Source organism: Pinus tabuliformis, chromosome 4_1 (genome assembly GCF_031772625.1).
Source record: "Pinus tabuliformis cultivar Carrire ecotype Pingquan chromosome 4_1, CPIR1, whole genome shotgun sequence".
In the NCBI taxonomy this organism is placed as follows: domain Eukaryota; kingdom Viridiplantae; phylum Streptophyta; class Pinopsida; order Pinales; family Pinaceae; genus Pinus; species Pinus tabuliformis.
Genome location: NC_142303.1, coordinates 516572937 through 516586748, shown reverse-complemented (window position 1 = coordinate 516586748; position 13812 = coordinate 516572937). Strand labels below are relative to the sequence as shown.

The window sequence follows — 13812 nt, the reverse complement described above, 5'->3', positions numbered from 1 at the left end:
CCTATTCCTATAGGTATGAAGTTATATGTTGAATAGTGTCCTAAGACACAAGAAGAGGAAGAGGACATTTCATGTGTTCCACATGTGGGTGTAGTTGGTAACCTTACACATGCAATCGTTTGCACCAAATTAGACATTTCACATGTAGTGGGAGTATTGAGAGGGTTTATGTCAAAACTAGGGAAGGAGCGTTGGACAACAGTGAAGTAGGTTTTCAGGAAATTGTGTGGAACTAGTGATTATTGTTTGTGCTACCAAAGAAGAATAGGATTGGATAGAGTTTTATAAATCCATGGCTTTGTTGCTGCAGACTTGGATGGAGATCTAGATCAAAGACGATCTACAAGTGAGTATGTGTTTAACCTATTTGGAGGAGCAGACAGTTGGATGAGCAAGAGAATGTCTGTAGTGGTTCTTTCAACTATAGAGGTTGAATACATGGCATCCACTCATGCAAGAAAGGAATCAGCATGGTCGCAAAGATTATGTTCAAGTATGGAGTGGGTAGAATGAGTTATAAGGATAGACTCTGATAGCCAAAGTGCAATTTTCCTGGAAAAAAGCATTACTTATCATTCAAATACAAAGCACATTAATGTTCAATATCACTTTTTGAGGGATATGGTTGAGGAAAGAAAGGTGTTGCTGGTAAAGGTGGACACCTTGAAGAATGTTGCAGTTCCATTGACAAAGTCTATGAGCAGTGAGAAGTTTTTTGGTGTAAAGAAATAATGGGAATTGCGAGCCTAGACCATTGACAAAGCTCTCCTATGACCCTCGATGTGGAAATAAAACAACAAGTGGGAGAATGTTTGGTATGTTTTATATTCTTTCCATGACTAGCCCTAAGGATGCAAGGGGTGGAACCAAGGATGGTATGCAAACCTGCCCATGGTTTTGTGCATGGGTTTTGCGTATGGTTTTCGGCATGATGGTTTTATGTCCATGGTATTTTGTAGATCCGGTCAAGGGAACTACGGTTATGTTATAATCCAGGGTTAATGGATTGTGTTTTATGAATCCTTCAACATCTATATATGTGTATTATAAAATTCAAATGAATATAATGCAAAAATCAATCGGATAGTACCCGTTTTGGGATCTAGGGGAAACTCTTTACATATAATTATTTTATGTTCTCCCTATTGTATAGTTTTTTGTTTCAAGAATTTTCTTGTAGGTAATTTCTATACAGGGTTAAAGCCTACATACATTTCTAAGTATTTCATTGATTTTTTTATTAACATTAGGGGATGTAGCATATTATGTATTTGCTTTTGACATATTGGCTCACACATTGACAAGTTGCTATAGGATATTTCTTCAAAGGTTCACATGCTATGGATTCTTCAGTCATGATCATTACACATATATTACTATGGATTTGAAATATATTGTTACAACTACAAGGTTCTCATGTTTGAAATAGTCTGCTACAAAATCAAGTAATCTACTACATAAACCTATAGTAGTCTGTTTCCTGCGAAATCACACCTATAGTTGCAAAACCACACCTACTACAGTTTACTATGAAATCACACTCGTAGCAGTTGTTTTGTTTTGAAAACACACCTATAACATCTTATTTATGCAAAATTTGTTTTGTAGTGGATTAAAACCATTAAAATTTGTCATTTTAAAACTAATCTCATAAGTTTAGATCTAATATTAAATCAACATTTTAAAATAATTTTGGTAACTTGAATCATGTGAAGAAAACTGATATGAGTGAGAGAACCATTATACATCATATTCCACACCTGCACACACATTCTCCCTACCAGATACTTCTTTTGCACATTTCCATCTGACACAAGTTGCAAAACGTTAAATTTCATTTTATTTGACAAAGATATTTGAATCAAAAATTTGAATGGTTAGAGAATAATCCTTCCAGTTCCATTGTAACAAATTGAAAGGATACGTGGAAGAGAACCACTATTCCCCCACTTTTGCACTTATGCACATGCTTCTCCTTCGCACATTGTCCTATTCGATGCAAAATTTTTGACAAATCATCGTAGAAACTCAATCAATCTCTCGTTTTGTCGAATCGATGCGTAATGAGGACATCATTGCAATGCTTAATAGAATTTATTCTTAAAGTTATTCGAAACAGAAATTTGACACATAAATTTTAATGGTTAGAGATTTGAATTATTAATGCCACCAATATCTGTCATATCAGACACCTCCACATATATTCCCCTTTTGACAACATACTACCCTATTATGTTCAAACATTTTTGTGAATTGTCATGTAAACTTAATCAATCTCCCATTTTGGAGAATTGACATGTTTAAAAAAGGATTCACGCCATGAAATACTACTTTGGTATAATTTAATTTTTATTTTAAAATAGATCATAATTCAATTTTCTATTATTCCACACTATGCTGAAAATTGGCATTTTAAAACAAATCTCATAACTTTAAAACTAATCTTAAATCAACATTTTAAAATTAGTTTTGTAACATGACTCATGTGTGGAAGAGTGATATGTGTAGTAGAACCATTATACATCATCTTTCATACTTGCACATGCATTATCACTATCAAACACTTCTTCTGCACACTTTCATCCAACACAAATTGGAAAACATTAATTTTCACTTTATTTGACAAAGATATTTGACATTGAAATTTGAATGGTCATAGATTAATATCACAAGAATCCATCATAGTAGATTGAAAGAGAGTGTGGAAGAGGATTATGCATAGGAGAACCACTATTCCCCCACTTCCACACCTCCATACACTTCTTCAACACACATTCCTATTCTGCACAAATGTTTTGCAAATGACAATAACTATAAAAATACCAATACCTATCAAAACATGTAGGGACTATGTTGTTATGAAACTATTACCCTTATTTAAATACAATGATAAAAGGAGATATAAGTGCAAGTTGGATTAGTAAAGTTTGTAATGCTGAATTTATGATTGTTGAATTTGGTCAAGTGCCATGATGAAGTTGTTTAAGAAATGAAGTATTTTGAATTTGGTATATCATCAAGCTAATGTGTTAATAAAATGGTTTAGTTAATTTAGATAGATATTGAAGATGTGAAGATTAAAGAGTGTTTGAGTTTATGTGTTGGAAGCTTCAACAGGGAAATGATATATTTGACAACCAACGTGATTTAATTGATATGTTGACATATTGTTTCGATCTAATGAACTTGGTGCTTGATGTATGGTTACTAGCTAATGCATGATTATCATCTAGCAATTGGGTATGTAATTTGACTCACTTTATATATACATAGATTTAGCCTGATTACATTTATATATTAAATATTGTATAAATAGATATTGATATTTTTTTTATTTGTTGGAAAAAATAATTGAGACCACCACTTCTTGTCTTCTAGGTGTCATAGTTAGCTTGAATTTGGTTACTTCAATCATTTATTACTACTTATTTCCTTTGTAATCTATTTAATTGTTATTGAGTAATGCGAAAAATGTCTTCACTCCACTTTTTGTTTTGAGTTTATTCTTGTGACTATTTTCTTCCTCTCAATTCTTGTCATGCTATCCGAGCACAACTTTGTGTAAGACTCCAGAAGAATTAGAAATTGGAGAGCACAAGGTTGTATAAGAATCCTTGTAGAGCAGCATTTGAAAATTATTTGTGTTCACACAAAAACAGCTGAGGATAAGACCTCGAGGAGAAGAATGAAGTGACAGCCGAGGGGATAAAAAGTCATGAATTTATTTCTAAAAACGTGGAGGGCTTACCATCGCAAGTTAGGAACACGAGAAAGTGCGACCATCGCACCTCAGAAGACAAAGAAAGTCTGATATTATCAAAGCCTATAGGAGGAGACCGTGTGATATTATCATAGGAGGCTTCACGCATGAAAATTTCGTGGACTATCACAACCTCTCCACATCGAGAGTTGTGATGGATTCGAACTAAAGAAAGGGCACAAAAATTTACGGCCTCCAACGAGAGTCGTTATGGATTCAAGCTAAAGAAAGGGCACAAAAATTTACAGCCTCCAATTAGAAACGACTGCATAGAGTCAAAGGTAAAGCAGGTAAGTCATATCCGCATCTTAAATATTATCAAAAGGCATATGGTGTATAAGTTATTTAGGCATTTGAATGAGTTAACTTTTTAACGCCTTGGATGAACTAAGGGCGATGGTATTATTTTAAAAAGGATTATTTAAGAAAAAGGGCACAATGTCCATATTGGAAAGTTCTTCATTTATTCGAAACAAAGGCTTTGTTTGGAAGTTCTTTTATAAAATGAACAAAGACATTCAAATTAAAAAAAAAATCTTATAAAAAAGAAACAGGGATGTTGTTCAATGTTCTTATGGGTATAAAAAGTATTTTTAAGGGTTTGTTAAAGTGTTTTTTTTGGTGAAATTTTCAAAATTTTCGCATTTTTCTATTTGAGGACAAGATAAAGTGTTCACTGAATGCTTATTTGGATAAAGATTGTATTGAAGGTGAATCTAATTGATATTCTTTATCCTCTATTATTGCGCAAAGGGAGCTATGCTAGCCACCACTGTGATCTATATCTACAGTCATTGTTGTCAAAGCTAGAGTTTATCGTAGTGTTTGTTTACTCTATAATCTAAATTTGCTGAAAGAATTTCTAGACCGGTTTGTTTAATAGAAATTGGGTAGCAGAGAATTCACTATGTCTGCACGTCAATTTACTTGTTGATCCATTGCCAGTGAGTGCTCAACAAATGGGAAAATACAAGAGGATAAGAAATTCAAAGCAACAACAAGAGTTGTTTGAGATCTATTTGAAAGAGTTGGAAGCCAAAAGGAAAAAGAATGACTTGGCATTAAAATGCATAAAGGAATGTGTAGACAATAGAATTCTTCCGCTTATTGCAGATGCAAAGACAAGAAAGAGGATTGGAATATCCTTGAAAGGAATTTTAGTGTGACGGGGAGTAATCAAGTTGAAGAAAAAAAGGAAGGTGGATCTATAGTAGAAGGTCTATAGAAAGATGAAGAGTTTGGTGAATCCCACTTGAAAGTGGATGAAAATGATGATTGTGAAAAAGTTGCAGAATTGGCAAAGAAAGAGCACTATATGCTTATGAATCCCACTGTGTTCAACCACAAGTGGATGATGATTTAGTGAATCCAACAATAAATCTTGTTGAAGACACTGAAGTTGTCATTGAATCATCAAATGAATTAGTGGATCCAACAATTAAAATTGTTGGTGTTAACTTTGATGAAGAACATTTAGCTAGTGATGATTGGTTACACATTCTGCCATTTAAACATCACATTGATATGTTTTTATTTTTTGAGTGAAGCCCACTCTGTCAGGAAGTTAAGTGAAAAGAAACCTATTTGCAACAGTAGAGGTTGTATAGAAGTGGAAATTAATGTAACGCGAGAGGCAGAAAAGAAGGAGAAAGAGGAGAAATCTCTCATTACTAAGCATAAAGAATAAAATCAATATGGTTTTATAGATGTTTTAAAATTTAACATTGATTTGAGTGTGCATATGTTAGCAATAGCAAAAAAGAAGTAACAAAATTTGAGTAAGAATTAAAGTTCCTTGAACCATGGCTTCAAATACCATGTTTTGATGAAGTCTGCATAGAAGTTGCAATAACGAATGTTGAAGATACAGTGGATGATGTAGGAAAATAAAAAAATTAATGAAATTTTTATGTATTGGAGTCCTGAAGAGATAAAATTTTACTATGGACTTATGTTGCAACAAATTGATGATGAAAATATCGATGATGAAGAGCACACTATAGAAGATTGCATGTGGCAACAGTCTACATATAAGAAGATCTTGGAAGAAAAAGAAGATATGCATGGGCAACCTCAAATAATTTTCTTTATTAAAAGAATGGAAGAGTTGCATCAGATAATAAAGAAACTAAAATTTCAAGCCTACAACAAAAAGAGAAATTTGAAGCAATTCAAAGATATATGATCTGGAAGGAAAGAAAAAGAGAAAGAAATCCAACCCAAGAGCAAATGTCAAAGTTTTTTGAGTCACAACATGCATGGTAGTTTAATTTTTTGTGTTTGTAATTAAGGAGGAGTGTTGGAGAAAATAATTCCAACCACCACTTTTTTCATTCTAGTTTTCATATTCAGCTTGATTTTAGCTAAAGCTCAATTTCCTTCAGCCATTTATTACTACTTGTATCCTATGTAATTTATTTAAATGTTACTTAATAATGTGAAGTGTGTGTTGGCTCCACTTCTATTTTGAGTTTATTCTCATATACATTTTGTCTCAATTCTTATGAGCAATTCGATATAATAATTAAAATAATTTTCTTAACAACATATTTAAATATTTGTTTCTCTCATTGTAGTTAACAATAGACATCTCACTCTAATTGCTTATTGTTTACCTGCTTAACAATATTGTTATTAGATTTATTTCTTTATGATGGATTTTAACTATAAATGAAATTTAGTTATTAACAGGAAATATAGAATAAATAAAAATAAATATTATATATTTGATTTACCTTAAATATCAAATTTAAAGATAAACATTTTATAAAATTACATATATTAAACATTTTATAAAATTACATAATAGTAAACTATATATTTCTATATATTCCATAAACCAGGAGTAAAAATCAAGAATGTCCAAATCAATAATGTCCAAATATAGCTTGGGTACGCTTCTACTTAATGCCACAATAATTTACCATGAGAGGACACAACACAACTATGGCTATTAAATTAAACAAACAGATATCGATACAGAATGGGATCTCCATCTTCGTTGAGCACCTATATTTGTGCAAAATCTGAGTCGGTTAAATAGATTCTTCTTGCTTCTTGAGTTTCGATGAGTCTAGAAGGAGTTCACTCTTCAAACTTCAGTAAGTTGAAGCGGTGATAACTTAGGTTGTGGATGTAGTGGAAGTGGTGCGACTATGATTAGGGGTGAGATAATTAACATGTTTGAAATTATATATATATATATATTTCTAAAGATTTTGTAAATATATATTTTTTAATATATAGAACTTCAAAAATAATTTGTTGAGTCTTATATTTTTTTGGGTTTTCTTCACAGTCGACATTCTTTCCTTTATCTCTTCTACCTACATACAATCGATTATTGATGTCCATAGAAAAAGAAATCTATCTACCTAGTTACATAGTACCACATGCTATATTCACTAGTTTTCCATGAATTATTCTCACTTACATGGTTAATCAATCATGTTAAATCCTTGGCAACTTGGTCCCTTACATTCAGACTCCTAGTTTTAAGTTCTTTGATTACACATCAAGCTTAGATACTAACACAACCACCACCCTCTTATCTACCTGGTGGTGAATTCTACAACTTGAAATCACCCCTTCTCTCTACCTAAAAAGGATAAACAATAACTATCTTACTCAGCAAGACTTACAACACACCTAAGAAATCTACTGTAGAATGTGAGATACAACCAATCATACACCCCTTACAATTCAAATTCCTCATTAAAATAATAAGCAAGATACTCCAAATACAAAGAATAATAAACCAGATACACCAAATACAAAGTTCAATTATCTGACCAAATATATAAGTCTATTTAAATTTCATCACAATAATGTACAACCAATCATATATCCTTACCATTCAAATTCCCATTCAAATTCCCATTAGAATAATAGAACAGATACACCAAATACAAAGTTCAATTATTTGCCCAGATATATAAGTCTATTTAAATTTCATCATAATGGGTTATTGTCTACTATACCTTAGTCTACCTTAGCCCACACTTATACCTTAGTCTACCTTAGCCCACACTTATATAGTGACTTCATGAACGCTTTTTGTTTTCATTATCCTAATCATAATTTTACATCGAAGTTGCGAGAACTGCTCCTCCTCAGAAGCTGACAGCTCCACACAGAATCTGTTCCACACAATGTTATATATACCTTCGCCCTCCATCGCCCTCCAACTCCCATACTGGCAAAACTTTCATGTTGGCTGCTTCTCACACTTCCTTGGCTGCTCCAGCTCCCCACACACTTTCACATCGCAAGGGCTTCGGCCTGGCTGCGAAGGTGAGACGAATACGAGGTGCTATGAAAGTTCAGCCCGCTCACAATTTTTGTTTTGGCTGCCAGCAGAAATTGCCCTTGCCAGACACACTTTTATAACCTTCAACGTCTTCTTGGATATTGGAAGTAGCCCTGACGGGTCAGTAGAAAAGCAAGCATATTCCTCTAGGTAATCATGTAATAACTTCAACGAAGGCTAGTGTTCTTCCTCTTTAAATAAGAAGACATAATTTAATGTTTCAGATATATTCCCAGTGTCCCCATCAGCTTCAGAACGAGGCACCTCAACTCAGAATGAATAGCGGAACTTAGCGATTTTCACGACGAACACAGCCTGGGTGATAGGCCAACGCTAGTCATCACCGGCTTTGGCAATAACAGAAAACGTAGTTTTTTCTTTTTTCATTATCAATCACTTTTTGCAGGTCTGATCAAATTATCGAAAACTCCCCCTACTAATTCCCTACTAATTCTATACCATTGATAGGGTCTTTGTCATCTTCCATATGCAGATAACTGCAACTTCTTCTATTGTTTATATGCTCTATTTTCAAAGACCTTGATCTACAAACAATTCCTAATTGTTGTTCAAACAAACTCTCGAGGGAATCAAACCTACGTCTGAAAAACAATGTCAACGTACATGCTGTACTGTAATTTTAGAGGATAATTTTAGAGCATAATTGGCATAATTGTATAGCATAATTTTATGTCAAAAGATGCACTTGTGGCATTATAGTGTCTAAAATGTATAGCATCATTATATATATATTCTACTGACTTCCTTATAAATCTTGAGTTTATTTATTCCGGCACTTGAGAAGCATCTGTGTTAAATACATGAAGAGACGTTCACCGATCATCAACTTCTATCACTCAGTCAAACGTTTTTGACAACTCTAACCTAGCCTTTAAGATTTGCATAACACACTTCAAGTTTCGAATCGAAAAGAAGAGAAAACGTCGTAGATAGTGAGAGTATGGTGCGGTCGTAACTGATAAAAAGGATTATATTGTTGATAGTGGACGTCATGCCATTGCTATTCAAGATTCAAAACGTCTTCTGTTTCTAATCCTCTGCATTGGCAGCCCAAGTGTTGAGCCTGCGTTTCAGGTCGTCTATATCCAGCGTACTTGGCGCTAGAACCTGTAAAAACAGTAAATCATATCAAAAACCACACCACACAGAAAAAAATTACAGAGAATTCTTGATTATCTCAGCTTTATTGTCTGTAGACTGTGGTAGGCTGTTCAAAAAGGGATTGGAAAAAAAGGGAATCCCGAAACTTCGTATTTCTTCATTGGATTCAGCAAAGAATGAATGTTAATAGCACAATCAAACATATAAATAAAAACATAGATGGGCATTCTTGGTACATGAATCAGAGTAAACCAGTATATTTTAACCATAGAACCTTAAGGTTGAACCGATACGGGCTGACCCGGAGAAATAATATCCAGCAGAAATTAGTTAGGTAAAACATTGATCAGATTTTTCCATAACCTATTTCCCAACCATCCTTGAACAACCATCCTGGAACAATGACTATAAATAATGAATATAAATTGCAAAATAAACTATACAATTCTGCCCTAAATCCAAAAACCTAATTATATTGGCAAATGAACTCATTAAAAAAAACCAAGATTCACTAAATTACATATTTTAAAAAGAACAAAAACCACTTCTTTGACATAAATTAAGTGGGTTACCCATCTTTATTATTTTCCATTTTTCTAATTATGGTATTTATATTTTTGTTTGTTTGTTAACTGATTTAATTTTATCTAAACTTGACTTATGGCTTGAGAAATCCCTGCTTAAGAGCATCTAAGTCATCAAAATTATCAAGGAATAACCCTAAACTAATTGGATTTTAGCATGACTCTTCCCCTGACACTAAAACTGATTATGCTAATAAAACTTTACTTATTTTCAATTTTATTTCTAATATATTTTAATTTATTATTATGTAAAATTCTTACTTTTTAATATTTTGGTTATTAATTCTTTTTTTTTACCTAATTTAGATTTTTAATTTATTATTTTTTGACAATTTATTCATTATTCATTATTCATTAATTATTAACCTCATTTTTTCCATAGTCCTTTGGTTTTACATTTCATCTATATCTTCTATTTATTTATTAATTTATTTATGTACATTTATTATTTTTTTTTATAATTTATTCATTATTCGTTAATTATTAACCTCATTTTTTCCATAGTCTTTTGGTTTTACTTTTCATCTATATCTTCTATTTATTTATTAATTTATTTATATAGATCTTATGTTATTAATTATTATTTCTTTTTATTTTTTAGTCTTTTGGTTTCATATTTTACTTTTGTTTCCTAATTCTAAAGTTTGGCTTGATTTTTTAATCTAAATTTCACCTTTTCCCTATTTTTGCATCTACTTATATTACTTATTTTGGTCCCTAACATGGGTGGTGTGTCCATTGAAAAATTCAACGTAATCTCCCCACTCTGTGAAAATCTCCAAAACAAGATCATGATTCTCATGATTCTAAATTATTAAAAAAGACTCAGACTAATGGAAAACCCAACCATCATGGAAAAACAATATAAATAATAAAACAAACTATACAATTCTGTCAGCAACACAAAAACCTATTCGTAAATGAAATAATTAAAAAACCAATAATCACTAAAATCACATCATTTAAGAAAACAAGGACTACTTCCAAAGAAAGATGAATCTAAATTAATTGAGCTAACTGACCCTAGATGAGCCAAAAAAGATAATATTAATGAAAAAAGACTTACATTGATTGACTTACATACACAATTATCAAGAAAAACTACCACTAATAAAAGAACAAATAGTTGTCAGTCTCACTACAATAATCTTTTGAGGATGGGCTTAATCAGCAAGGCTACCTAGAATCAAACCTCATGGAGACTGTTGAGCCAGTGAAAGTGAAAAAAACATGCTAAATTCCAGTTAGCTTAAAGCTGACTTTTAAAACTTAGATGAGACTTTTAAAACTCCCATACATAGCAATTTCTCAAACCACATTTCAAACTTAAAAAACACACGAGAGAACTGGAAAGCCAAAACAAACTTAACAAAATAATTAAAAATGTAATACATTTACATCAGCAACTAAAACACAAAATAATTAAAAATATAATACATTTACATCAACAACTAAAACACAAAATAACCTTATTTACATTCCAAAAGACAGAGACGACTTTCCCAGTAACACTGATCCTAGATTGACAAAGCATGAGAAAGACTAACACAGTACGAATATGACTGGAGGAAGGAATCTGCCATTAATATTACCTTCACTTGGATACTATGAAGAACTTTGTCTTTAGTGGAGGATGTGTGGGAATGGAGAACGTCCAGACCCTCCTCTTCCAGTACCTCATACAGCCTTGAGGTAAGAGCTGTAGAGCGCTTGTAAGTCATGATTCGGATCGAAAGCTGATCCGAACCACCTGCCTGGTCGATTTTCAGTGCTGGTAAAGTCGATGGTTGCCAATCAGTTGAATCAATTGATTCCACGCGTCGGCTCCCCTCTGCCATTTTGTTGCTATCTCAGGCTGAACTACCCTTGTTTGATGGGTTTAAAAATGATGGAGCACCTGGAACAACCGTTTGTTTTTGTGAGATAGGAAAAACATATAATACACAGAAACTGAAATTCTGAAATTCAAATACAGTTACTCACTTAAGGAGAAAGCACCGTTACCTCAATGGGCTAAGGTCTGTAAACAGCAAAACCTGTCTCCATTTCTTTTAGAAAATGATTTCTGAAACTGCCTTTAGATTTCCTATGCTTCTTGGTCGCAGCAATTGCACTATATATAAAGATTTCGTACGTCTATGCGTACAGAAAAAAAAAAGATTTGGTAGGCCTATATGTCTACGGCGTAGTAGACAATTTCAATAGTTTAATGTGCGAGTAAACTGCCTTTGCGCTACTGTCTACACAAGATGCTCGTTAACTTAGGGGCAATGACATCAGTTTTGTCCGATGATACCTTGCTCATTGACCTTTTTCGAACTGGTCCGAACATAATCAGAATTTTGGCATGTCGATGCTATTATTGTTCATAAATCAGACAAGTGGTCTTCTAGTTTAATACTGATTGATTCTGATCTTCCCCGATTGTGACCAGACAGGGACCAATAGAGATTCCATGAAATGATTTGATGAGACTTTACAGGACTTCGATCGGACTCGGCGTACTGAGAAAAGAAAAAGAGATTTGGCACCTCATTGACCGTAATAATGGCGCGATGCCTTCTATGCTGTATTCACATGCATATGACTAAATTGAACAATTGCTAGATTGAAAAGTGAAAGGCAGAATGAGTGGCCAGGAGATATCAATGGATGTTTTATTTTTTATTTTTTAATTGGTGATTGTTTTATGCTTCTAAGGATTTAGTTGAAGATCTAAAAGCCAAGCTCCTCCAGATTTTTAATGCCCGATTGCTGCGCAAGGTTTTGATCAATGACAGAAAATGTCAAGAATTCTCCATCGATGGCCTCTTTGCTCACCATCTTGCTGCTATGGTGTGGCACAGATCCATAAAAATGGACACAAATGGATAAAAGTGGAGACACTCCTGCATAAAAATAGTAAGTTCTCAATCAATAGCATCTTCCCACATCATTGCAATAAAATTAATGGCATTATCACATAAAAGTTGTTGATGTACACACGAGTTTTTTAGTATTATGTGAAGGTTTTCCTGAGGTTTACTTTACTGTCAGACTGGTCCAATGGGGCCAGAATCTTTTCTTTCAAGTCTTTCTTCTGAATATGGACGCTAAGAGCTTTGTCAACTATTGATTCGCTAGATTGGCATCAAAATCTAAAATCTACACGTGTAAGATGAACCAGTCCAATAAATCTAAAACCAATAAATTCAAATTACTAATGGAAATCAGAAAGAAAGGGAAGTATGTATTAAAATGATTAATGTTTAAGCTAAAACCTTTCATGGTTAAGCTTTAAAATTTAGGGTTTAGAATTTAACACAAATGAAAGTTCACGAATTTAATAGAAATCAAGATTTAGAATTTAAGTTGCAATATAAATGAATATTAATTATTAATTCAAGTAAAAAATAGAAATTTTATTAATAAATGTAAAAAATTGTGAATCTAGATAGAAGTTTAAGATGTTAAATACAATCTATGTTAGGGTGCTAAATAACTATTTAGAAAGCACATCTCAATTTTAATTTTTGTAAATGAATATAAAATAAAAAAAACATATCTAAATGAATATAAAATAAATTCATTATTTAATTAATTTTTTTTTAACTCAAATTACAAATATATTTGAACTTTTTCTATCATTTTTAAAAGTATAAAATTATTTTTAAATTTAATTAAATAATTGTCAATTAATATTTTTTAAATACAAAATTGTTAAAATAACATAATTCTATTGTATCAATTTATTATTTTAGTAATTATAATCAATTCACTTAACCTATATAAAATATGTATTAATAAACAACAAAAATCAGAAATAATTAACATTTCTTAATATTTTTTATTTTTATTTTAAGAATTAAAATTAAAAATCTATAAACAAAATTCAATACTTTTATAAAAAATTTCATATATATTCTTATGTTGATATCTTTTATAATTACTATATATTTTTATATTCAATTTATATTATTTTATTTGACTTTAATGATCTTCATATTATAGCATATTTTTTATACATTGTTTTATCCTAAAGTATATCTAAAATGGAA

At 32.0% G+C, this 13812-nt stretch overlaps 1 protein-coding gene across 1 annotated transcript; it reads right to left on the bottom strand.

Moving 5' to 3' along the window:
* Positions 1-8881: 8881 nt before the first annotated feature.
* Positions 8882-11656, bottom strand: LOC149176841 (uncharacterized). The gene is made up of 2 exons (XM_089423214.1): positions 11368-11656; positions 8882-9197 (listed from the first exon to the last, which is right to left on the bottom strand). Exons 1-2 carry the CDS (start codon positions 11611-11613, stop codon positions 9120-9122), a joined length of 324 nt encoding a protein of 107 aa, XP_089279340.1. The 5' UTR covers positions 11614-11656; the 3' UTR covers positions 8882-9119.
* Positions 11657-13812: the final 2156 nt, after the last annotated feature.

What these genes read in the sequence shown, in the direction of transcription:
- LOC149176841 (XM_089423214.1), bottom strand. Translation starts at nt 11,613, where the DNA reads ATGGCAGAGGGGAGCCGACGCGTGGAATCAATTGATTCAACTGATTGG. An exon ending in TTCATAGTATCCAAGTGAAG is followed by an intron (nt 9,198 to 11,367) that starts GTAATATTAATG and finishes CTGTTTTTACAG; the next exon opens with GTTCTAGCGCCAAGTACGCT.